Source organism: Rhinolophus hipposideros, assembly GCF_964194185.1.
Source record: "Rhinolophus hipposideros genome assembly, chromosome: 23".
In the NCBI taxonomy this organism is placed as follows: domain Eukaryota; kingdom Metazoa; phylum Chordata; class Mammalia; order Chiroptera; family Rhinolophidae; genus Rhinolophus; species Rhinolophus hipposideros.
In genome coordinates, this window is record NC_138069.1 from 8,908,341 (window position 1) to 8,935,867 (window position 27,527).

At 34.0% G+C, this 27,527-nt stretch overlaps 1 protein-coding gene across 8 annotated transcripts in view; it reads right to left on the minus strand.

Annotated features, from left to right (window-relative positions):
- RAPGEF6 (Rap guanine nucleotide exchange factor 6) overlaps nt 1-27,527 on the minus strand; it is a 179,758-nt gene that overhangs the window by 117,363 nt on the left and 34,868 nt on the right. For 7 of the 8 annotated variants that reach the window (XR_013992373.1, XM_081035330.1, XM_081035328.1 and 4 more), the window contains exon 5: nt 9,654-9,723. The exons of the other annotated variant lie outside the window; for it this stretch is intronic. Coding sequence is in view for 6 of the 7 variants with exons in the window: in XM_081035330.1 (XP_080891456.1) it covers nt 9,654-9,723 (70 nt within the window). In the remaining variant the exon portion in view is untranslated. The remainder of the gene's footprint in view (nt 1-9,653; nt 9,724-27,527) is intronic. 8 annotated transcript variants of the gene reach the window in all.

The following is a 27,527-nucleotide window of genomic DNA, read 5'->3' on the forward strand; positions in this document are numbered from 1 at the left end:
ACGGGTCTTGTTTTCTTATCCACTCAGCTACCCTATGTCTTTTAATTGGAGCATTTAATCAACTTACATTTAAAGTGATTATTGATACATACATAGTTATGCCATTTTATTATTCATATTTATGTTCTTTTTCTTTTTTCTGTTAATACTTTTATGTTGGAAAAAAAGGATTGATAATGATAATATGCACATATATTATTAACTATATTGTGTTAATTATAATTACAAATTTTAATTATTTCTAATTGAATGTATCTTTATAAAATTTTAAAAATACATACATGTCATCTATACATATATAATAGCTTTAACAATATCATTACCAGCAACATGATACTACAAAATCTTGGTTCCAAATGATTTCTGTATATAACTTAGATATTTCTGTACATATATTAATTATAATTAGTTACATATTATTATATATGTGTCTATATATACACATATAAAAAACTGTTAACAATATTACCATCACTACCAAAACATAAGACTGCTGGCACTTGGTCTTTATGACATATCCCACTAGGCATGAACAGACAAAATACTATCTTTTAAATGTCACCAGAAATAATTCTTGGTGGAATTATATCAACAATTCTACAGATATTAAATTTACTTGTTTTGTTTTTGTGAGGGAGATTACATTTCTTCTCCTTTTTGAATTAATTATATAAAAATACAAGGCTCCCCTAAATAGCTCTTTTATCCTCCCATTTTTTCTAGTTCTTGCTTTTTTATCCTTCCCAATGTACCAGGCACAAAACAGCAACCATACTTAATGGTTTTTTTCATCAGGATCTCATTAAATTTACAAGATTATCTATGGAAAATTAATACCTTAATAATGGTAACTCCATATTTTAGAACATGATATCTTAATTTTTGTCTTTTGGGAGTATTTAAAAGTAACGTCTTTGGAAATTTAAGTTTACGCTGAAGTAGTTTCTGTTGTTATTGTAAATGCATTCTTATGTGACATATTTATGTTATACGTCAGTTTCTCTACTAAGATTTTGATGGGATTACTTCGAATATTATATAAATTTGGGGAGAATTTATATCTTAAAAATATTGATTCAATTGATTTAAAACTAAGGAACTAAAAAATTCTGTGTGTTTTCCTGTGTAGAGGTGTTTTACAACTTTTGTTAGACTTATTCTGATGTAACTGGATGTTTTCTGATGTTTATACATAGTATGTTTATTAAATTCCATTTTTCTAATTTTTTTGTTGCTTATTAAATAGAAATAACTGATTTCTGAATGAGTATCCAGTACTTGCTGAAATGATTTACAATCAATTCTAAAAGTTCACATGTAGGTATTTTGGGATTTTCTACATGCAGATCATATACTTTCTGAATGAGTGTGCGGAGATCCAGAGAGCGGTTTCTACACTCTCTGCCTCGCATGGGGAGGTGCTGGCTTGGGTAGTGAATGACCATCAACTGTGATTGGTTGGCCATCAGCTGTAACCGGTTAGTCAATTGGCTACTGATGTAACTGCCGGGCTGCGTTGATTGGTTGGTTGGTTGGCAGGCAGGCAGAGAAGTGAATGGCAGACTGCGATCGTGTGGCTACTACTGTGTGTGTCTACCCCCGGCCGCCAGAGAGAATACAGTGGTATGATTCCCCTATCTATGGCTCCGTGGGTGTTCCTTTTTTGGCCTAGCCATATCCTGTGTTCTTATGTGGGGAGAGGGACCAGAGGCCCCACAGGCCGCTCCGCACGACAAATGGCACAGCAAGCAGGGTCTCTCACACGACAATGAGTTTTGTATTTTCTTTACCAATCTTTTTTCCCTTGCCTAAATGCACTTTATAGGATCTCTTAGTCAGTGGTTTTGGTATTGGTGAGCATTCTTGACACATTCCCAAATTCAAGGAGAAAGTTTTCAATGTTTCCTGTAGAGTTTATGTAGATACGTCTAATAAAATTATGCAAGATTCCTTCTTTTCCTAGCTTGCTAAAAGTTTTATAAGTGAATGGGTTTTGAGTATTATCAAACGTTTTCTGTATTCCTAAAGATGATCATCTGACATTAATTCTGTCAATGTAGTGAATCACATTTATTAAATTAACACTGCAACTCTGGGAATAAATTCAACTTAATCATGATGTGTTATCCTCTCTAGTATCACTGGAATTTGATTCCTTAATATTTTTAAGATTTTTAGATCTAATTTCATAAAAATCAAAAACAAAAAACTGACCTGTAATATTGCTTTTGTGTAATGTCCTTGTCAGGTTTTGCTGTCAAAATTAAACTGGGCTGTTACACGTTTTATGTCACTTCTCAATTTAAAAAAATTAAACTCAGCTCATTAAAAAGGAAAAGTATTCAATCTTTTTCTATTTCCTGTCACACTTTATGTATTATTTCTTCTTTAAATGTTTAGAGAAATTCGCCAGTGAAACCATGTGGGTCTGAATCTCTAAATGGAAAGATTTGTAATTAGAAATTCCTTTTTCTAGATATTGGATTATGTAAATTTTCTGTTTGTATGTGTGGAGCCAGTTTGGGTAGACTCTGTTGTTTTTCAAGGAATTTGACTATCTAAAATTTCAAACTTATTCACTTTAAATTTTTCTTAACATCCATTCATTATTTTTAAAATGTTCATTAGACCCATCAGAGTGTATCCTCACTCCTGACACTGGTTATGTAACATCTGTTTCATTATTTTGACAGGAATTTATCAATTTTATTACTCTTTTTTTTTTTTTTATTGGGGAAGGAGAACAGGACTTTAGTGGGGAACAATGTGCACTTCCAGAACTTTCTTCCAAGTCAAGTTGTTGTCCTTTCAATCTTAGTTGTGGAGGGTGCCGTTCAGCTTCAAGTTGTTGTCCTTTCAGTCTTACTTGTGGAGGGCGCAGCTCAGCTCCAGGTCCTGTTGCCGTTGCTAGTTGCAGGGGGCGCAGCCCACCATCCCTTGCGGGAGTCGAACTGGCAACCTTGTGGTTGAGAGGATGCGCTCCAACCAACTGAGCTATTCGGGAGCTCAGCAGCAGCTCAGCTCAAGGTGCCGTGTTCAATCTTAGTTGCAGGGGACGGAGCCCACCATCCCTTGCGAGACTCAAGTAATTGAACTGACAACCTTGTGCTTGAGAGCCCACTGGCCCATGTGGGAATCAAACCAGCAGCCTTCGGAGTTAGGAGCACGGAGCTCTAACCTCCTGAGCCACCAGGCCGACCCTTATTACTCATTTCTGAGAACCAACTTTCGCCTCTGTTGATCATCTTTAAGTTTGCTTTACATGCCACTAATTTTCATATTTATCATTACTATTTCTTGGATTCTAATTTCTCAGTATAGTTTGCTGCTAATTTCCTGATGTGAATACTGAACTTAAAGAATGTCAGCCTTTCATCTTATAGCATTAAGGCTTAAATTGCTCAGCAAGAAAGGCTTAAGCTGAATTTTACACGTTTTGATATGCTATCTTCATTCAGTTCAAAATATTTTCTCATTTCAGTGATTCTTCTTTCACAAGAGATTAAAAATATAAACCTGAATTTCAAAAGTTGTGTTTTTTCTAGTTGTGTTTTTGTAGTTGGTTTTAAAATTAATTTGATGGTGGTCAAAAAGTATAAACTGTAATATTTTAAATCTTGATTTTTTTTTAATCAGATATGTTTTATGTTCCAACATAAGGTCCTTTTGAAAATATCCCACTTCAAAAGTAGATATATTCTGTTGTTGATGGATGTAGTGCTCTCTATACATCTTTCAGTGAGTACATTCAAATCTTTATCAATTTCTGGTGAATTTTCTTTGAATATAGCTTTAATATTAGTTCTCTTCCATTTGCCTCCCCCCCCCCCCGACCCTGCCGGGACTCCAATATAAATGTCATAAATGTCATTCCTTCATTGCATGTCTTCAATTTCCACTATTTTCTCTAATACTTGTTTGTCCAACTTTGACATATAACTGACATACGAGTATGTTAACACTGTGTAAGTTTAAGATATACGATGTATTGATTTGATACATTTATATGCTGCAAAATGATTACAACCATATCCTTAGCTAACATCTCAATCATGTCCCATAATTACCATTTCATTTTGTGGTGAGAATCTTTAAGATCTGCTCTCTCAGCAACTTTCAAGTATATAATACAGTATCTCTGACACTTTTTACTTCATTCTTTGTATAATTTTCATTCGCTTAGCACTTTTCCTGCCTTTCTTTAATGTACTTTATTTAATTTTCATTTCAGTCAATTCTTCCTGGAGCACCTTGTAATTTATTTGTTTCTAAGATAATTTTTTTCTTTGTCTTTGATAACTTTACTGAGTTCACACTCTTTTTATTCAATTTTTGTTTTATTTTCTTTCCGTGGTTTTAAATTTTTTGATTCTACACTTTAAAAAAAGTATCCATAAATGCTTGATTGAATACATGTAACTCTGAAGTGTGATTATAGTTTTCATCTTCATGTTTTTTTTCTGGGGTGAGGAGAATTTCCCACAGTTAATATGTGATTAATCTCATTTTTAAATATTTTGTAACAGCCATATATATGGATTTATTAATCTTCCCTTTTCACCTTTTTGTAGTACTAAGCTGTTTTTACAAGATTCCTAGTTTAATAGCACCCTCTTTTATCAAATTCTTTGAAGTCTAGATATTTTATATATATTTTTTCCTTTTTGTTAGCTCTCTGGGAGGGGCTGTAAGATTTTTTTTAAAAAAGTAGAACCTAATTCCTTTATTTTAGTAAAGATAGTAGAGACAAAACACAAAGAAGCATGGTGGTAAGCCCTTGATTTTGTGTTCCCTTTGTCTTGTACGAACCTAAAACTTCATGTGTTTTTCTTTCCTTCTTCAGCACTTAAATGCAAAAGTAAGCTTGTTTCCTGTTTACCTTTTGTCTTGATCCCGAAACTATGCATTTAGAAGAATACTTCTGCAAATCACTCATAATTTAAAATAAATTCCTTATAGTCCCTGTTCTGATCTCTCTCTTGCTCTCTCTCACACACACACATTTAAGTTTAAACTTAGTGCAGAGTTAGTCTTTCTGTCAGTGTAGGTCAACCTTACGTCCATTTGCTAGCTTCTATCTTCAGCTTGGTTGGCCTTTGCTCACCACAAAGCCTTGCTGAGGGCTGGAAGTAGAGATGGGAGTGTGAGAGACCACATGCAGGGGACCTGGTGGTTTCTTTCTTTTTATTTGCAATTATTTTCAAGTTTGGGTATTCTGTCTTCAACTTATGCTGTGAGCATGGTTTATGTGTAGATTTCTTTTACCCTTCTGGTAGAGTTCTGAAATGTTTTTGGAGGAAATATTGGGAGTTAAACTGTTACCGCTGTCTTTAGCTACCCAGAAAAAGTGAGATTTAAAAGTTAAAATAATGAAATAATCAAATTCCATAAAGCAACACAGGTTAAAAGATCAACAATATTGTCTGTCATCTAATAGGCATGACTCCAAAAAGTTGTCAGAGGAAAAAAAAGTCGATAGATCAAAATAAATAAATGACAGAAAATTCATTTTAAAGTTAAAACACGATAAATTTACATACAGCCTCATAAACAAAAAGGCTCACATACTTACACATGTAAAGCTCTTATGAATAAGGAATAATCCAATGTGAAATACAGTATGGGGAATATAATCAATAATGTTGTAAAGACTATGTAGGGTGTCAGATGGGTACTGGACTTACCAGGGGGATCATTTCATAAATTATATAAATGCCTAACCACTGCGCTGTACACCTCAAACTAATAAAAAATAATATTGAATGTCAACTATAATTGTGTGTGTATATATATGTGTGTGAATATATGTGTGTGAATACATATAAAAATGTATACACACACACATATATATAGAGGGTGCCAAAAAAAAAAAGTATACACATTTTAAGAAAGGAAAAAACTTATTAAAATTAAGCTAATGGTAACCACTTTGAGTACCTCTTGTAATTGCAGAAGTCAAACGTGCCTTGTATTCATCTTTTGTTATTGGTATATATTGAATATTACAATTTTAATAGTTTTTCCTTTCTTAAAATGTATATACATTTTTTTGGCTGTGTGTGTGTGTGTGTGTGTGTGTGTGTATCATCATGGGATGTAAAGTAGAGCATAGAGAATATAGTCCATGGTATTATACTAGCTATGTACGATGTCAGATGGGTAGTAAATTTGGTGGGATTATCACTTTTTGAGGGCTGTAAATGTCTAATCATTATGCTGTTTTGTGCACCTGAAACTAACTTTAAAAATAAAAATAAAAAAAATTCAAGTAGAAAAATGGGCAAGAGATATGAATTAAAAAAAAAAAAAAGCCTCCGTGAAGCATATGAGAATATCCACAAGTAAGAAGACAAAAAGATTTCCTTCTAACGTGTTAGATTAAGATGACTATAAAGATGACTAGCAGGTGATCAGGAAGTGTTCAGTAACCTCCTTGATTCGCAATCACCAGTGGAGTTAATAAAATTTGCACAAATATATATATAATAAAACCATTTGACAGAACGTATCAAAATAGCAAATATGTACTTGTAAACACATATAAACTCACACCAAGCATTTTTATGAGTTCTAAATAATTTCATCTAAAAAATACACAACTATACCAAAGATTTGTGCTGGTACAAAATGATCAATACATTTTTGCATTTCAAAAGATGTAATGTTTGTGAATAACTGAAAAAAAAAAACAAAACAAGATTCACTATTATGATGAAATGACAATAAAATCCTTCAGAAATCTCAGAAATAAAAATCTTAAATTACTTTGGATTATTTTCTCTTGTAACTCATAAAGCATTTTAAACTATGCTGATCATCAATAAAATACGACTTTAGAATTTAAAAATTACCAACCAAAAATATGCATACAAATATATATACCTGATTTCATTTTTTTGATTTTAAAAATTTTATGTGTACATATTTTTTCTGAAACTTTTGAATATAAATTGAAGAGAGTGCTTGTTGACCCAATATGTCAACATGTATTTCCTAAGAACAAAGACTCGAATAATAACCCCAGTACAGTTATTAACATTAGGAAATTCAATTTTATCTGATCTGCAGTCCATATTCAAATTTCATCTATTGTTCCAGCAACACCATTTATAACTATGCCCTCTCCTCCAACAATTAGTGTGTAAGATCAAGCATTTTATTTAGGTATGTTTCTCATTTAATATGGAACAGTTCCTCAGTCTGTGTTTTTTGACATTGGGATACTTTAAGAGTACAGGCGAATCAATTTGTATAACGTTTTCAATTTGATTTGTCTGATACTTCCTAATGATTCGCCTTAGGTATGCATTTCTGACAGGAATATATCACATGGATGATGTTTTCTCCTTCTTAGTGAATCTGATCAGGAATGGTGTATCAGTTTGTGTCCATACTGATAGTGGTAGCAATAATTTTTGTTACAGTGGTAACCTCCATGTTTACCAATCAGAAATTTGGTAATTTTTCCCTTCATAAATGGTTTGTGGGGAGATAACGCTGAGACTATGTAAATGTTCTACTTCTCATTAAACATTAGCCACAAGGTTTACCATTCAACTATGATTTTCTAGCTTAATCGTTCCTTCCAAATTCATTAGTTGGCATTAGACTATCAGGAAAAACTTTCCCTTCTCCTTCATTCATTCATATCAGTAGGACTTAAAAATTCTTATATTATACAAGGGGGACGTACTATCAATTACTTTGAATTTTTCTTTTTTTTTTTCATTCCCCAAGTGCCCCAGATTTGGCCAACGCAAGTCCCTTCAATCTGGTTCCTCTGTCCATTTGCCTGGTCCCTCTAATTCTCAGAATCATGCCTTACTTTATATGGTGAATGATGGAAATATATTATTTGATAGGGAGGTAGGTTATAAGTTGTATGCATTTGTAAAATCTCAACAGAATGTACACTTAAATTACATGTACAGAGTATGTTAATACTCTAGCTAATAGTGCTTCTTACAATGTTGTGGGCCAACATTCCTAAATGACCTATGTATTAAGTAAATATATTTATGATAATGGAAACCAAATGTCTCGTTAGAGAAAGAAGGTACAAGTAAGCAAAGAGGAAAAACCAGAATAAACTCTGGGTTTTAAACATAATATAGCTATAAAAAATTATAGACATGTGTATATTTAAGTGTGAGTATATACCCACACTCAGACATACTTTCCATCTCTGTTCACTGAGAGGCCCTAATAGCAACGCGGCACCTGGAGCAATGAAAACAAATGGCAGCCAGATCTCAGTTTCTAAATAATACTCTTCTCCACTACAAGCCAGCAAGTCTCCTTAGAAAAAGGCTAACTCTAGGTTTGGGATGGGAAAAGTATAAGTTTTGCCTTTCATTTAAAAATAAAAGTATTTTAATAATTACATACATTGAATTGCAGACTTAAAAATGGCTAAAATGGTCAATTCTATGGTGCGTATTTTACCACCATAAAATAAAACAACAAAAGGTATATGTGCAGGAACACTGCAGTAAGAGCACTACTATTTTCCCATAAAGTATGAGAAATACAAAATACATCAACTGACGAATGAGAAACCAAAACTGCCTGAGGCAGTTTTCTTGCCATGTTCCTCAACACATTTATTTAAAAGAGAGAGTCTGAGGCCTTGCTAGATATGCCATCTATATCAACACTTAAAGAAAATAAACATAAAACAATGCAGTTTAAGCCTCAAACTTGAATCTAAGTACAATTCACTGAATACTTACTATGCAGACAGCACTCTGCAGAATAAGACATAATCTTTGCCTTTTCAGGAATTTAAAATCCAGTTGTTTTTATAAAATATAGGACACTGAATTCATGATAATGCAGATGATCCAGTTTGGGGAAGAGGAAACAGAAATGATTTGAAGATGTCAATCTGACTATGGCACCATAAAATGGAAAAGTGGTTTAGTTTTGAGCCCTGACATTAAAATGTTTCATTAAGAATTCAACCTCACTTCTCAGTAGTTTAAATCAAATCAGATGACATGATCATCTACATGAGATGCTAGTAGGACAATGAGTCCATTCAGTAGAAGCTATCTTCTAGTACGGTCATCTCAGAACAAGGTAAAAGAAAGCTGTGTTCTGGATTCTTCTAATGCCGGGGGGAAAAAAGCCAGATTTTCTGAAGTTACATCATCTACCTAGCTTTCTTAGGAAAAAGTAAAAAATTATTCCTTAAGTACACTAAAGTAACAATACTGAGATCTAAACCATTTCTTACTTAGATATACGTAGATATAACTATGTCTTTCTTTTCTTCTGTCTCCTTCAATTCGAGGGCACAGAGTATGTTCAAACATTATTAACTACATTAAAGAGGAAAGAGAAAACATTTGAATAACCAGAGTCCCTTTTTAAAGCCTTTACTTAAATTTTCTGGTAGAAGTGGTAAAAGAAATTACCAAATTTGGAACATGTTATATATAATTGTATCATGTTTCAAATTCTCTCAAGAATGACAAAAATTTTTAGGTAGATGAAAATGTATCAAACTTGGTAGATGGTTCTAATGCTATTTAATAAAATATTTAAAAAGTCATAGTAATGGAACCTCCTTGAGTGTTTAAAAGCCTACTACATTTAAGTTGAAACTGAAGCATATTCAAAAAACAATTCAGCATTCTTAAAGTTCTTACCACAATCATTTCTGAAGGCTCTAATACAAGACAATCACATCCTCTTTTTCCTCCAAACTGCTTACCAAAACTATAAAAACAGAAAAACAATTTCTTTAGCAAAGGTTATAAATAAAATATATCAATATAGGAAAAAAACAAACAACCAAAAAAATCTAGATGTTAACCAAGAAATTCTGCCCCTATCACTTATATTAGTAAGATTTTCTTAAACAAACAAAACTTTCCTCTTACTTCCCCAGACTCTATTTGATTAGTAGAGTTCTGTGTGAAAATTCTTTTAAAATTTCTGCCTTTAGTCTCTAAAACTGGTTATAAAAGATGCCTGCCTCATCTCAAATTTTAAACATCTATCAGTATGTGCTGAATTAAAGTAAAAACACACCTAATATAGAGTAAAGCCACAATTATAAAATAGTTTATGAAAGTAAATTGTTATAGTACTTTGGGAGCAGTATTATGTAACATGTAAACTTTAAAAATATTCACATTTGAATATATAAAGGAAGGTAGTAAAATGCAGAAGTGATTCATTTAAAAAAATAAGTGTTGGAGCTACTAGCTAGCTCTGATAAAAAACTAACACTGGATTAGTACTAAAAGAAATTGTATTTTTATATTCTTCACCTGGGAGAAATATTTCTAAGCAAATCAAAAAAGAAAGCATTCATAAAGGAACAGATTGATACTTTCATTATAAAAGATAAACTGAATTTTAAAAACGTGGGGGTAATAAAACACTTGCTAATTATGAAGCAAAAGGTTAACATACTGAATAGGCAGAGCACACTTAAAAGAAATTATAAGAGCAATCTAAAATGTTACATAAATGAAAATTAAGTACCATGACCAATTATATAATAATGTAAATAGAATTTATTCCAAAAATAACCAGATTAAAAAAACCTCCACTAATAATGCAAAAATATATAACATATCAAAAAATAAATTTAATAAAGAAATACAGAAGTCATTTATAAAAAACTATGTAATTTTATTGATGGACTGGAAACAGGGCTTGAACAAGAGAGGTGACACAGCATGTCCTTTAACAAAGAAACTCATAAAAATGTCAATTCTCTAAAGTATAAGGTTATATACAAATATTAGTTTAATAATAAAATTCTAATTAAAATCCAAATGAAATTACTTTGAACATAACCAAAAAAATCACTTTTTTCTTAAGCAGAACTGTAATTTTTGTATTTCAAAACTCTTTCAAACTTTTACAACACCTAATACATAAATCAATCAAAAGCAAATTCATAAAAGTTTGCTTTAATACAAGATGGAATAACAAGTTTACTCTCCTACCTGAAAAAATAAAAAAATCAGACAAAATATGTAAAACAAGTTTCAAGACACTCGAAAACAGGCAGGACAAGGCTATAATGGTCTCTAAAAGAAGGTACAAAAAACTAAGATGACCCCTACAATCTCCCATTTTACTACCTACCAGCAATCTCTAGGCCACAATACAAAGGAGAAGCCTAACAGAGCCTGGAAATCTCACTGAACTGAAGAGACAAGAGATAGCTTTGGGATGCGGGTGATGGGGAAGATCATTCAAGTTGTCAGGCCACAGGACAGGAAAGGAGAGAGCAGCAGAGAGACAAAGGAAGTGAGACGGAGAGAACAAGAACATGCATGAGAGTGCATGTGTGAGCATGCGTATGTGCTTTGGTGATTTTCAGAAAGGTTCCTTTGTGTCTGTGTGAGTCCTATGAATATATGAGAACAAATCAACTAAAAGCCAGAGTGCAACGATTACATAATACATGGAGCACTGGGTAGGTTCCTCAGAAATGTGTTTCTTAGTAATGGGATAAATTGGTACACCACACTAAACAAGTGCTGGACTTGCTCAAATAAATATAAAAGATAACACTCAAAATGATCAAATGGATTCCAATTAGCTAAACTGTGTGTCAGAAGAAAGCCCAATACTAACCTAAAATACAAAAGCTTGAACCCAGCAAGATAAAACTCGTGATGTCCAACATCCAGTAAAACAAAACAAAAAATAGGCATCAAAAGAAAAGAATTTCCAGTCAAGATGGCGGAGTGGGTAAATGCTGTGCTCACCTCCTCTCAGTACCACATCGATTATAACTAAACCACAGAACAACCATTACGGAGAATCGCCTGAGGTCTAGCTGAACCAAAGCCAGACAACTATAGATTTACAGAAGAAGCCACCTTGAGACTGGTAGGAGGGACAGAGAAAATGGAAAGGGCTGGTCCCACATCCACATGTGACCATTAAAAATCAGAAGGGATATTTCAGCAAAAGACACGTGCAATATGATTTCACTCATATGTGGAATCTAAAGAACAAAATAAACAACAACAAAAAAACAGAAATAAACTCAGATACAGAGTACATTTTGGTGGTTGCTAGACGGCAGCAGGGGTTGGGAATGGATGAAAAAAAGAGAAGAGATTAAGAAAGACAAATTGCTTGTTACAAAGTAGCCATGGGGATGTAGGGTATAGCATAAGGAATTTAGTCAATAATATTGTAATAACTAGTATGGTGTCAGATGGGTACTAGATTTATTGAGGTAATAGCTAGGAGGGAAGTTGGGAACAGGGTGAAAAGGTAAAGACAATCAGAAGTAGAAATTAATAGTTACAAAACAGTCATGGAGATGTAAAGTAAAGCACAGGGAATATAGTCAATAATATGGGAATAACTATGTATAGTGCTAGGTGGGTACTAGTCGGGGGATCACAAATTATATAAATGTCTAACCACTATGCTGTACACCTGAAATTAACATAAATAATGAATGTCAACTGGAAAAATTTTTAGTATATGTGCTGCCGAAGCGAGCATGAAAAATTTTTAAAAGGGGGTAAAAGGTGAAGGGGAATAAGAGGTTCAAATTTCCAGATATAAAACAAATAATCATGGGGAAGTACTGTGTTTCCCTGAAAATAAGACCTAGCCGGACCATCAGCTCTAATGAGTCTTTGGGAGCAAAAATTAACATAAGACCCAGTATTATTTAAGACCGGGTATAACATAACATAACAACACCGGATCTTATGAGACCGGGTCTTACATTAATTTTTGCTCCAAAAGACACATTAGAGCAGATAGCCCAGCTAAGGCTTATTTTCCAGGAAACACAGGGAATATAGTCAATAATACTGTGATAGCGTAGTAAAGTGTCAGTTGGTTGCTGGATTTATGACAATCACTTCTTTAGGTATATAAATGTTAAATTAACTATTGTGTATACCTGAAACTAATATAATAATATTGTATGTAAGCTATATTTTAATAAAAACCTTAAAAAATGAAATAAATAAACAGGAAAATATGATCCATAACCAAGAAACACCAATCAATAAAAACAAACCCAGAACTGTCAGCAGTGAGGGTTATCAATAGACAAGAACATTAAAACAGCTATTTCTAAGTAGTTCCACATGTGCATGAAAGTAGCGATAAGTATGACCAGGATGAAGAGAGAAACAGGTGTAAAACAGGACCTAGTGCAATGTTCTATCACATCAGATATGCAGGCACATAATGTCTGGTTGTCTCATTTTTTAGTATTGTTAAAAATGGTGAGCAGCTTCAGACAGTGTCAACTTGACATACCCAGTACAAAACTTCCAATTATCTATTAGTCTTAGCATCCATTTAGATCAGTGCCTACATCTAAAGCATTATTAGGGATAATAAAATAGGCATTTTACAATTTTATCACCTACTGAATTTATCAGCTAAAGTACTAATATAAAGAAACACACTCCCTCATCAACTATTTGAGTTATTGGAATAATACTTTATACAAGAAATGCAGGCTAAGTGCTTCCACTGTAGATGACATGACTGTATATTAACTGAATCCTATGATTCTATTTTTTAAAAGGCCACCAGAAATAAGTGAATTTATTAGCAAGATTAAGGATACAAGTTCAATGTCGAAAAACCAATTGTTTTATTGTATATTAGCAACACACTATCAGAAAAACCTTTTAGTTCCACTAAAAATAGAATAAAAACACAGAATACTTAAGAGATAAATTCATCAAATTATTTATAAGTTGCCTATAAGACTACAAACTAAAAAACTACAAAACATTGCCAAGCGAAACTAAAGATGATCCAAATAAAATGCGACATATCCTGTTTATGGATTTAACTGTTCTACACTTTCAATTAAATCAGTTGCCTTAGGGAAATGGCATAATTCTAAAATTTCATGAAATTGTAAAGCTAAGATAGCTAAAACAATTTTGGAAAACAAAAGCAAAGCTGGAGTATTTGTATTATCAGATTTCAAGATACACTGAAAAGCTAGAATTCTCAAGATGGTACGGAATTAAATCAACTTACAAGGTGTGATCAAACAACACACTAAATGTTTAAATAAAAATTATCACAGTAAAAGACATTATTGCCATTAATCACTCTCAAAATACTACCCCTTGTTTCTAACACACTTATCCCATAGTTCTTGCCACTTTCTGAAGCAGTTCTGGAAGTCCTTTTTTGTGAATGTCTTTGGTTGTGCTGTCATGGCTGCCTCAATGTCCTGAATCATTTTGACTTCGGACAAGAGCCAGAAATCACATGGTGCCAGACCTGGTGAACAAGGTCAATGAGGACACACTGTAATGTTTTTTTTTTGGACAGAAATTGCAGTATACCAAAAGCGATGTGTGACATGGAGAGTTGTCATGATGGAAGATAATTTACAGCACACTTTAAAACACACCTTCTCTCAACTGTAGCTCATGTCTGACTGACTGCACCGAATAAGTTGAAACTTGTCACATACTGTTACTAACGTCCGACGCGCAGCTTCCCGTATTGAAGATCCCTGCCTTTCTGTTGGATGTCACTCGGCAATGGCAGTCACTGTATGTTGTGATCACAACAGAAAGGCTCCATGTCACATATCACTTCTGGTATAGGCAATTTCTGTCCAATAAAAACATTACAGTGTGTCCTCACTGATCTTATTAACCAGATCTGGCACCATGTGATTTCTAGCTCTTCCCCAAAGTCAAAATGACCAAGAAAGGAAAACTGTTTAGAATCAATTCAGGACATCGAGGGAGCCATGACAGCGCAACAAAAGACACTCACAAAAGAAGACTTCCAGAACTGCTTCAGAAAGTGGCATGAACAATGGGATAAGGGTGTTCAAAGTGAGTATTTTGAGGGGGATTAATGGCAATGTGTCTTTTACTGTAATAATTTTTTTTTTAATTTAAACATTCACCGTATTTTTTTTAATCACACCTAGCATAGATCAATGAAACAGGATAGAGAGAGCAAAATCATACCCATACATATATGTTCAGTTAATTTTTAACAAAAGTGTCAAGGGAATTCAGTGGGGGAAAGATAGTATTTTTTTAATAAATGATGATGAAACAACCAGATATCAATACAGAAAAGGTCTTAATATACCACGATAAACAATAATTAGAAATGGATGAGATATAAATAAAAAAATGGAAATTATAAAATTCTCACAGCATCAGAACTTTTGTACACGCCCTAGATCAGGGTTAGGAAGTTTCCTTCTGTATGTGTAGTATGGTCAAAGATTTCATCATGAAAGGGTTTTAAAGTTTGTCAAGTGATTTTTCTGTGTTTATTGAAAAGATCATGTGGTTTTTGTCCATTATTTTACTAGCAGAGTATATTGTATTACTGATTTATGGATGTTAAGTAATAAATGCTGGATTTGGTTGGCTGTTATTTTGTTAATGGTTTCCACTTGTATGTTCATGAGAGATAATTTGTAAGTTTTCTTGTCTTGTGATGTCTTTGTCTGGCCCTTGGTATCAGGGTAATGCTGGACTCATAAAATAGGTTAAAAGTGTTCCCTTTTCCTCTATGTTCCAAAAGAGTTTGCACAAGATATGTAATAATGCTTCCTTAAGTATTTGAAAACACTTAGTAGTAAAGCCATCTGGGCCTAGGCTTGTTTTGTGGGAATATACTTAATTTCTTTAGTTTTTATAAGAATAAAGTTCCCATTTCTTTTTGAGTCTATTTATAGTAAGTTATGTCTTTGTAAAATTTACCCAATCTGTTGATATAAACTGGCTCATAAAATTCTTTAATAATACAGCTGACCCTAGAATAACACAGGTTTAACTACACAGGTCTAATTACGAGGTCTGACAAGTTCGTGAATCTGCCACCGTGTGTTCACATTAGTAGCACTGTACAAACAGCTCGGTAAGGTTTCATAACCTTGGTGTATCAGTGTCTCACAGCTGTGTTCACTTTGATGTGTGGCGGTGTCTTCCTGAGTGGCGTTCATTATTGTTATTGCGTGTTTTTGTGTGCAGTCCCAAGAATGTCTGAGCTTGAATTAGAGCAACAAATACGCATTTCTTGTTAAACTTGGCAAGAGTGCAAGTGAGATGAGGGACATGTTAGTCCAAGTTTATGGGGATAATGCCATGAAGAAAATGGCGGTGTACAAATGGATTACATGTTCTTCTGAAGAGAGAGAATATGTCACTAATGAAGAGATGCAGGGTGGCCAGTAACTGAGAAGAACTGATGAAAACATTTCAAAAAATCATTGAATTGTGTCTCAAAATAATCAGCTGACTGTGAGAAGCACAGCAGACCAAGTAAACATCAATAGAGAAACAGTTAGGAAAATCTTAACTGAAAATCTTAGCACAAAAAAAATGTCCAAAAATGACTCTGAAACAGCTCTTGCATTTCAACAATGCACCAGCTCACACGACACTATCTCTGAGGGAGGGAGTTTTTAGCCAGTAAACAAATAACTGTATTGTAACACCCACCCTACCCATCTGTTCTGGCCCCCAAGCACTTTATCCAAAGATAAAGGAAATATTGAAAGGAAAACATTTTGATGACATTCAGAACATCAAGGGTAATACGACGACGACAGCTCTGATGGCCATTCCAGAAAGAGTTCCAAAATTGCTTTAAAGGGTGGAATAGGCACTGGAGTCAGTGCATAGCTTCCCAAGGGGAGTACTTCAAAGGTGACCGTAGTGATATTCAGCAATGACGTATGTAGCACTTTTTCTACAATGAGTTTGCGGACTTAATTGTCAGAACTCGTATTCCTGGATTTGTTTCAAGAAATACTGTAAATGTATTTTCTCTTCCTAATGATTTTCTTAATAACATGTTCTTTTCTCCAGCTTACTTTATTGTAAGAATACAGCATGTAATACATATAACATAAATATGTGTTAAACAACTGTTCATGTTATCAGTAAGGCTTCCGGTTAAACACTAGGCTATTACTTATTGGGGAGTCAAAAGTTGTATGTGGATTTTCAACTGCACAGGGGTCAACTAACCCACATTGCTCAAGGGTCAACTATACTTTTAATTCCGGTAAGATAGGAATATCCCTTCTTTCATGCTTGATTTTGGTAATTTGTGTCTCCTCCTTTTCAAATGGTCCGTTTCAAGGTTTATCAATTTTGCTGATCTTTCAAAGAACCAACTTTTCATTTCACTGATTTTTTTATCTATTGTTTTTCTGGTTTTTATTTCACTGATTTCCACTCAAACTTTACTTCTATTTTCTTTGAATTTACTATGTTATTCTTATTCTTAAGACAGAAACTTAAGATGACTGAATCAAGACCATTATTCTTTTCTCATAATTTCCTTGTAAGACACTTTATGGGCTTCAACTAAATTTTGATATGTGTTCATTTTCATTCATTTCAAAACATTTTATAATTTCTGTTGTCAAGTCTTCCTTGATCTATGGGTCACTTTCAAATGTGTTGTTTAAATTCCCACATTTCGTTCTGGTATTGATCTATAATTCCAGTATACTTCCTCAAAGGATAAACTTTGATTTCAATCCTTTTAAATTTATTGAGACTTGTTTTTTGGCCTAGAATATACTCTGTTCTGGAGAATGATAAGTAAGCCAAAAAAAATGTATCACATCAAAGTGATTGATAGTACTTTGCAAGCTTTATCCTTACTTTCAGTCAAGTGGTTCTATCGATTATTGAGAGTAGAATTTTGAAATCTCCAGCTGAAGTTCTACTGATCCTTTCAAATGTCAGTTTTTACTGCTCATTTTGGGGCTCTATTATTAAATGTATATACAATGAAACTGTCATGTGTTCCCAATGCATTGATATTTTTAGCACTATGAAATTTTGCTCTTACTCTTTAGTAATATTTCCAGTTTTACTGTCTATTTTGACTGATATTGATATGACCAACTCCAGTTTCCTTATGAATATAATTTGCCAAGTATATCCTCTTCCATCCTTTTACTTTGAACATATTTGTGCTTAAAGCTAAAATATTTCCTGCAGATAGCATATAACTGGATCTTAGATTGTCACAGAATCTGATAATCTCTGTCTTTTGAATTGACTGAATGCACATGTGTTTGAATTTCTGCCATTTTCCTATTTATTCTGTAAATACATCATCTTTTTTGTTCCTCTGTTCTTCCTTTACTGCCATCATTTCTGTTAGACAAATATTTTCATTGTGATATTTTAGTTCCTTTCATGATTTTTACATGTGGTTGTTTTTTGTTTGTTTGTTATATTCTTAATGGTTGAGCTAGAGAGAACAATATACATGGAGAATAAAACAAGGCTGTCACTCTCACTACTTCCAATTAACGCTGTACTGCAGATTCTAACCAATGTAACAAGGCAAGAAAAGGCATACAGATGGGAAGGAAGAAATAAAGCAGGCTTTACCAAAGACAACTGCTTCTGTATGTAGAAAACTCTAAGAACCAACAAAGTTTACTAGAACTTACAGAGTATATCAAAGTCACAGGACATAAGAGCAACATGTAAGAATTAACGGTATTTCTCTATTCTGGCAATGAATAAAACAAAACGAAATTAAGAAAACTATGCTATTCAGAACAGTGTCAAAAAGGAAAAATATTTGGAAATAATTTTCAAAAAGTGTAAGAATTACACTGAAAATGCACTGAAAAATTCAAAATTACTGAAAGAAATTAAGATGTAACTACATGTAGAAACAGTCTCTGTTCAGAGATTGGAATGTGCAGTATTGTAAAGACTACAAGTCACCCCAAATTAATCTATAGATTCTAAATATTTCTACACATCCAGTTTCTGGTCTGGCATGTAAGAATACTGGAAATCGCACTCTCTCCTATAACAAGTAAAAAGTTGAACAAACTGAAAAATCAACAACTTTCCTTACACTTGTAAGAGAAGTAAAATAACAACAGCAAAATGCTGCCCTAAATTGGAGAATGACAGATGAATACAGAGAATCACAACTTAAAGCAGCAATCTCTAAGGAGACTGGTGCCAGGACAGAGAAAATCAAAATGTAATTGATGAAATGATGGAAGTTCAGAGTAGACAACTCTGACAGTTAAAACTCCCGGGAGACACAGTCATTGTGAAGGGGCCTCCACAGTTGAGTTTTACATCATGGATCTCTACCAGGTTCTCATGGGGAATAACAGAGAAAAAGCCCCTTGTGCTCCTGTCAAGGGGAGGGAAAAAAGGTTTTGAAATATGCCACAACAAGGTCTGCCCTTAAGAGAAACTATTCTATTTTATCAGCGCCTAATATACCTGCAGAAAGGGAAATACCAAACTCAAGTCAGCTCCAGCCTTCCATACGGAGAAAGGAAAATATCTAACTGCAACCCACGCTAGCAATCCTGTCACATCTAAAGGGAGGAAAAGACCTGAGACGCACATGTGAAGTTTCACAGTGAGAGGCAAAGGCTCACTAAGACTGAGATCTAATCACTATAAAATGCTTCCCCTCCCCCACCTTACCAGCACATTACCAAAGGTCTATTTTACAGCAATTTCCTTTACCCAGCACATCATGCCTGGCTATCAAGAAAAAAAATTACAAGGCATGCTAAAATGTAAAAAACACAACTGGAAGACACAGAGCAAGCATAACCAGACTCAGATATGGCAGGGATGTATAAAAAGAATTATACAAAAACAAAAAGAAGAAAAACAATTATAAAGAATTATATGGCCGGCCCGGTGGCTGAGGTGGTTGGAGCGCCGTGCTCCTAACGCCGTAGGCCCCCGGTTCGATTCCCACATGGGCCAGTGAGCTGCGCCCTCTACAGCTAAGACGGTGAACAACAGCTCTCCCTGCAGTTGGGCTACCGTGTACTACCGTGAGCACCCGGTGGCTGTGCTGGCTAGCAGCAGGCGTGAGTGGCTGGCAGCTGACAAGAGCTGCCCTGAGCTGCTGTGTGCTGCTGACCAACGACCGTGACCGACTGCCTTAGCCGGGTTGAGGGCAAGGCTCATAATACTAGCACAGGCCAGGGAGCTGCACCCTATTAGACTGAGAAACAATGGCTTAAAAACGGGGCGGGGCGGGGGGGGGTGGAATCATACAACATGACCAAGTAGGATTTAACCCAGGTACAAGTCTGGTTCAACATTAAAAAAATCAATTAATGTAATTCATCACATCATATCAATAGATGCAGCCAAAGTATTTGACAAAATACAACACCCATTCGTAATAAAAACCTTCAGTAAACAAGAAATGGGAACTTCCTCAACTTGATAAAGACTATCTATAGAAAAACACAACAGCTAATATCAAAGTTACTGGTGAGAAACTCAATGCTTTACCACTAAGATCAGACACTAGGCAAAGATGTCTCCTCTTAACCAGTGCTTTTCAAGATCATACTGGAAGTCCTCACTAATGATAAATGGAAAGGGAAGTGGAAATGGAAGGAAAGAATACAAATTGAGAAAGAAGACATATAACTGTCCTTGTTTGTGGATGACATGATCATCTAGTATGTAGGAAATTTGCGGAACTGACCAAGAAGACTCCTGGACCTAATAAGCAATTGTATCAACATTGCAGGATACAAGGTTAACATACAAAAGTTTACTGCTTACCTATACACCAGCAACAAACAAGTGGAATTTGAAATTAAAAATATAATGCCATTTACATTATCATCAAAAAATGAAATACTAAGGTAAAAATCTAACAAAATATGTACAAGATCTATATGAAGAAAATTACAAAATTCTGATAAAAAAAATCAAAGCAAAATTAAATAAATGAAGAGATAGTCCATGTTCATGGATAGGAAGAGTTAATGCTGTCAAGATGTCAGTTCTTCCCAACGATTTATAGACTAAATGCAATCCCAACCAAAACCCAGAAAGTTATTTTGTGAATACTGAAAAACTTATTCAAAAGTTTCTATAGAGACAAAAAAGGCCCAGAATAGCCAACACAACACTGAAGGAGAACAAAGTTAGAGGACTGACACTATCCAACTTCAAACGTACCATAAAGCTACAATGATCAAGACAGTGTGGCACTGGTAAAAGAATAAGCAGATAAGTGGAACAGAATGGAGAGCCCAGAAGTAGACCCCCAAACATAGTCAACTGATCTTTGACAAGGGAGTAAAAGCAGCACAATGATAAGTCACCTTTTCAATAAATGGTTCGGGACAACTGGACATCCACATGCAAATAAATGATTACACCCTTAAATGATTATAAGGGTGTAAATGATTACATCCTTCTCAAAAATTAACTCAAAATGGATCACAAAAAAATAAAATAAAACTAAAAAAAAAAAAAAAAATGGATCACAAACCTAAGTGTAAACATATGCAAAAACTATAAAACCCCTAGAAGATAACACAGGAGAAAACCTAGATGACTCTGGGCATGGCAATGATTTTTTTAGCTACAACACCAAAGACACCATACATAAAAGTAGTAACTGATAAGCTGAACTTAATTAAAATTAAAAACTTTGGCTCTAAGAAAGACAAAGTCAAGAGAATGAGAAGACAAGCCCCAGACTTGGAAAAATATTTGCAAAAGATACATCTCATAAAGGATTGTTATCTAAAATATACAAAGAACTCTTCCAACTCAATAATATGATTTTAAGATTTTAAAACGGGCCAAACAGACCCCGCACCAAGAAGAGATATGGATGGCAAGCAAGCACATAAAAAGACACTCCACATCATATGTCACCAGGAAAATGCAAATTAAAGCAACAATGAGCTACCACTACACCCTATTACAATGGCCAAATACAGAACACTGAACACCAAATGCTGGCAAGGATGTGGAACAACAGGAACTCTTATTCACTGCTTATACGAACATAAAATGGTAAAGCCACTTTGGAAGACAGCTTGGCAGTATCTGACAGGCTAAAAATACTCTCATCATATGATCCAGTAATCATGTTTCTTGGTATTTACTCAAAGGAGTTGAAAGCTTATATCCACATAAAACTTACACATGAACATTTATAGCAACTGTATTCGTAACTGCAAAAACCTGGAAGCAATCAAATATCCTTCAGCATGTGAAAGAATAAATTGTGATATATTCAGATAATAGATTATTCAGTGCTAAAAGAAATGTGCTATTAAGCCACGCAAAGATATGAAAAAAACTTACATGCATATTTATAAGTGAAAGAACCCAATCCAAAAAGGCTACATACTGTATGATTTCAACTGTATGACATTCTGGAAAAGCAAAACTATGAAGACAATACAAAATATATGGTTGTCAGGAGCTGGGAAAGCGAGGAATTAACAGGTAGAACTTAGAAATTTTAGGGCCAAAGAACCACTCTGTATGATGAATACATAGCATTATATATTTGTCCAAACCATAGAATGTACCATAATAAACTCAGTAGTTCACGTAACAATGACGTTACAATGCAGGTTCATAAACTGCAACAAATGTACCACTCTCAGGGGGAGAAGCTGATAATGGTGGATGCTATGCATGAGTAAGGGTAGGAGTATATGCAAAGTCTCTGTATCTTCCATTCCATTTTGCTGTAAACCTAAAATTACTCTAAAAAATAAAGTCTATTTTGAAATAAATAATAAATCATTTGCTATGAAAATCCCAACATGCTTTATTGCATAAACTGATGAGAAGATCCTTAAATTTATATGGAAATACAAAATACATAAAACCATTCTAAAAATGAACGAAGTTGTAAGACTTATAATACCAATTTGAAAACTTACAAAATCACAAAATCAAGATAGCAGTATTTGTACCAAGATAGAAAAATCGTTAAGTGGAACAGAATAAATAGTTAAAAGCTTAGAATAAACAAGCAAGCAAACATCACTTGATTTTCAACAAAGGTACCAAGGCAATTCAATACGTTTTCATCAGACAGCTCTGAGTCAATTGGATATCCTTATGCAAAAAAAAAACAAAAAACAAAAAACAAAAAACAAAAAACACGCAAAAAACAAAAACAAACAAACTCAAAACAAAACAACAAAATTAAATAACAATACACACAGGCCAGAATGTAACAGATAAATCGGAAAAACCTCTAGGGAAAAATCATAAAGAGAAAATAATTGTAAGGTTAGGTTAAATAAAAATTTCTTAGGTATGACACTAAAACCTCAATGCTAAAAAAATAAAAAATAAAACATAAAAAACCCTAATAAACTTGATTTCATCAAAATTAAAAATCTTTATCCTTCAAAAGACACTATATGAAGAAAAGACAAGCCATAGGCCAAGAGAAAACATATGCAATTCATATATCTGGTAAAGAACTTTATTCAAAACAAATTCTTACAACTTGACAATAAGACATGCAACAATACAATTAAAAAATGGAGTAATGCTTTGAATACACATTTCAACAAAAAATAAGTACATGAGAAGATCCTCAGGGGCACTAATTACTAACGAAATGCAAACTAAAATCACACTGAGATCCTGTTAAATACACACAGTATGGTAATAATCAGAATGACTGCCAGTACCAAGTGATGGAGAGGATGCTGCTGGTCAGAATGTGAAATAATGCAGTTACCTGTGAAACAATTTGGCCCTTTCCTCAAAAGTTAAGTATGTACTTATCATACAACATAGCAGCTGGATATCTATAAAAGAAATGAAAACACATGGCCCACATAAAGACTTGTATGTCAATCTTGAACAGAGCATTATCCGTAAAAGCCCCTAAACTAATAAAAATTTTCGCATTTTTCACCTTCTCATGAATGGCAAGACAAAATACTGTGTTTTTATAGAACAAAAACAATTTAGCAACTTTTTAAAAAGGGCACGCTACAACTCCTATCTGCTAAAACGGATATACCTCAGAAACATCATGCTAAATGACAGAAGCCAAAAACAAGACTACTTTGAAGTATTTGTAGATGGTAAATATACAGACAGAACACAGATCAGATTAACTGCAAGAGGGCTTGAGGGCACTTTTTCAGGTACTGGAAGTCTTCTAAAACTGTGGTGCACCAATGTATAAATAAATTACTGAACTGTAAACTTAAGATGGGTGCATTTTGTGGTTTAAATTATACTCCTGGAGTAAATTATACTCCAGGAAAGCAACTAGATAAAGGGCAGCTATGAAAAATTTAAAGCTATGATTATACTTGTTGAAAAGTGAATGCTTCCCACTTCCCTATCTCCAACTCTCGGTTTAGACTGCGAACAAGAATGTTCTTACTACATCTCTTCAGTGTTTTACTATAGTTTCTTCCCAGTTCAATAAGGCAGGAAAGGGGGTGAGGGGGTGTGGGAAGAGCAGCATTCAAATTAGGAGAAAAAAGGAGGCAAAAGTGTCTATTCACAGATGACAAGATTATTTGCATACAAATCCTAAAGAATTGATAAAACAGCCATTACAACTAATATGTGAATTTAGTAAGGTTGCAAGATATAGGATCAACTTATACAACACTTCAACACTGGAAACTACAAAACATTGCTGAGAGAAATTAAAGACCTAAATAAAAAGAGTGACGCACGCTGTTCACGGTTCAAAAGAGTCAACTGTTAAAACGTCAATACTCCCCAAATTGGTCTACAGACTCAGTGCATTCCCAATCAAAATCATGGGCTTTTTTAAATTAACAAACTGATTCCAAAATTCATATGCAACTGCAAAGAACCTACAGACCAAACAATTTGGCAAAGTTGGAGAACCCATACTACCTTATTTTGTGACTTACTATAAAGCTTCAGTCATCAGGATAATGTGGTACTGACACCAGAGAGAAAAATAAATCAATGAAAATAAGTAAAAATTGGGAAACAGACCCTCAAATACATGGTCAATTAAATGTCAATGAAGATGCAAAGGTAATTCAAAGAAAGTTCTGTGAACAAATGCTACAACAACTGAATATGCACTGGTAAAAAGATGAAATTAGATTCATATATCATGTGAAAAAAACTACCTCAATATAGATCACAGACCTAAATAAATCAGTAAAATCTAAAACTACTGTGGACAAAAAAAGGGGCTCTGTAATAAATCTAACCAAAAATAACCTCACAGGTTGATCTGATCATAAATTCCTACCAGGGAAGGTCATGGTGGGATTTAAGCCCCAGGCCTAAAAAATGGTTTATCTTTACCATAAGCAAGCCCTGTCTATTGTTCTTTGCATCTAGGTAAACACACCTTTGAAATGCCTCTTTTTCAGACCCCTTGGAAGAATATCCACCCTCAAAAGGGCTCAAATCCTGTTAACTATCCTTTAATACAATCACAGAGATTTCCCTGACTTGCTTTCTCCCAGTTCATGTAATCTTCCTCAGTTCCCTCTTTAATTCCAAGTGTATAAAAGAAACTGCTAACTGTCTTCTGGGAAGCATTTTTCTTAGTCTATTGAGATCCTGCTTCCAGGCATGTCTTCTGGCTCAAATAAACTCTAATACACCCTTACAGAAATTTTCTACAGGTTTGGACGCTTTTATATTGACACTATAAAACTTCCAGAAGGAATTATAGAAAAAAATTCTGTGTTACCTTGGGTTAAGATTTCTTACATACAACAAAATCACAGTCCATTAAAGGAAAAAACTGATAAATGGAACTTCAAAATTAAATTCTTCACAGCTCTCCAAATAACAATTAACAGATGGAAAACACAATACACAGACTGGAAGAAAATATTTACAAGTCACACATCTGTTAAAAGACTGTATACAGCACACATAAAGAAATTCTGAAACTCAAAAATAAGAAATTAACAACTACCCCTTCCCCAAAATGGGCAAAAGATTCAAAGAGACACTATACAAAAGATAACAGTTAACAAATAAGCACATAAAATGATGCTTACCACCATTACTCTTTAGGGAAATAAAAATTTAAACCACAATCATACACTACCACATACCAATTAGTACATGCAACTTAAAAGATGGAAGGATATGATGTGGAACAAATGGAACACTCAGACACTGATTCTGGGACTATGAAATGGTACAACTTTGGAAAATAACATAGCACTTTCTTAATAGGTTAAACATGCACTTACTACATAACCTAGCAATACCTAGGTATATACCCAAATTAAATGAAAGTATGTGTCTAACTGAAAACTTATAACACAGCCATTCTATTCATACCTATTTACTCCAGAGAAATGAAAGCATGTCCATATAAAGACCTGCACACAGTGTTCATAGTAACACTACGCAAAAACAAAAAACAACCCAAATGCCCATCAGTAGTTGAATGGTAAAATAGTGGTGTATCTGTACAAGAGAATACTGCAATAAAAAGGAACAAACTATTCACACACATAACAACATAAACTACAAAATAATTTTACTGAGTGTGAGAAGTCAGACCAAAAAAAAAAAAAAGAGTACTATGTGCTTCCCTTTATGTAAAATTCTAGAAAATGTAAAAAAATAAAAATTAAAAAATAAAATAAAAATCAGTGATCGCTGGGGACCAAGGGAGGAAGCAAAGAAGCGTGAGAGGAAAGGTTTACCAAGGGGCATGAGGACATTTTTCGGGTGATGGATATCTTTATATTATAGTGGTCGTTTTATAGGTATATACACATGCCAAACTTATCGGATTGCATACTTTAAATATGTGCAGTTGAGTTTACATCAATTATAACTTAATAAAGTTGTTTTAAAAAGACAGAATTTAAAAAATGAAAATGCAAGCCAAATAATGAGATAAAATGTATGCAATACCTGTCAGCTTGCATCAGAAATGTATTAAAGATTCCTACAAAATAATAAAGACAAACAACTCAACTTTGAAACAGGCAAAAAAAAAAATTTTTAGATACTTCACAAAAGAATATAGAGGAAGCTATGGCCAGTAAGCACAAGGAAAAGTGCTCAACATCATTATTCAGCAGGAAAAGGAACATTTAAATCACTTCACAGTAACTAAAACAGCTAAACAGACTGACGACACCGCGTGCTGGTGACATGAACTTTTAAACATTGCTGGTGGGATCTAAAATGGTACAACTACTGTGGAACACAGCTTAGTAATTTCTCACCAAAAGTTTCTCTATTCAATTTCAAGACACATTATTGAAGGAGTTCAGCATGAGCCTCCCCAAAATATGTCACTTCAGCATGTGGATTATTTTGATCTGAAGGCAATGAAGACCCAGCAGACTCAAGAAAATCTTTTACCTCTCCCTCAATCACCTAAAAGAATTTAGACAGGGAGCCTTGTCCAGAAAAAGAGCTACTACTTGAAATAACTTTTTATGTGGATGACCTACCTGTATGGCAGAAGACCTACTTACTAAACACCTGCTCTTCTTATCATCCTGGGAATTACTCTTCTCTCCTTTGAAGTCTCAGGCCCCATCCCACTCCTTAGCTCAGGACAGCATATAAGCTTCAACTGCCCAACTTGTCCCTTGGGTCTCCTTGTCTTTGTGGGGCCCCTGTACATATGTAATTAAATTTGTTTTCTTCCTGTTAATCTGTCTTATGTTAATTTGATCATTAGACCAGCCACAGAACCTTGACAGGTAGAAGGAAATTTTTCCTCCCCTACATTATAAAACTACAGTAATTACAACAGTGTGGTAT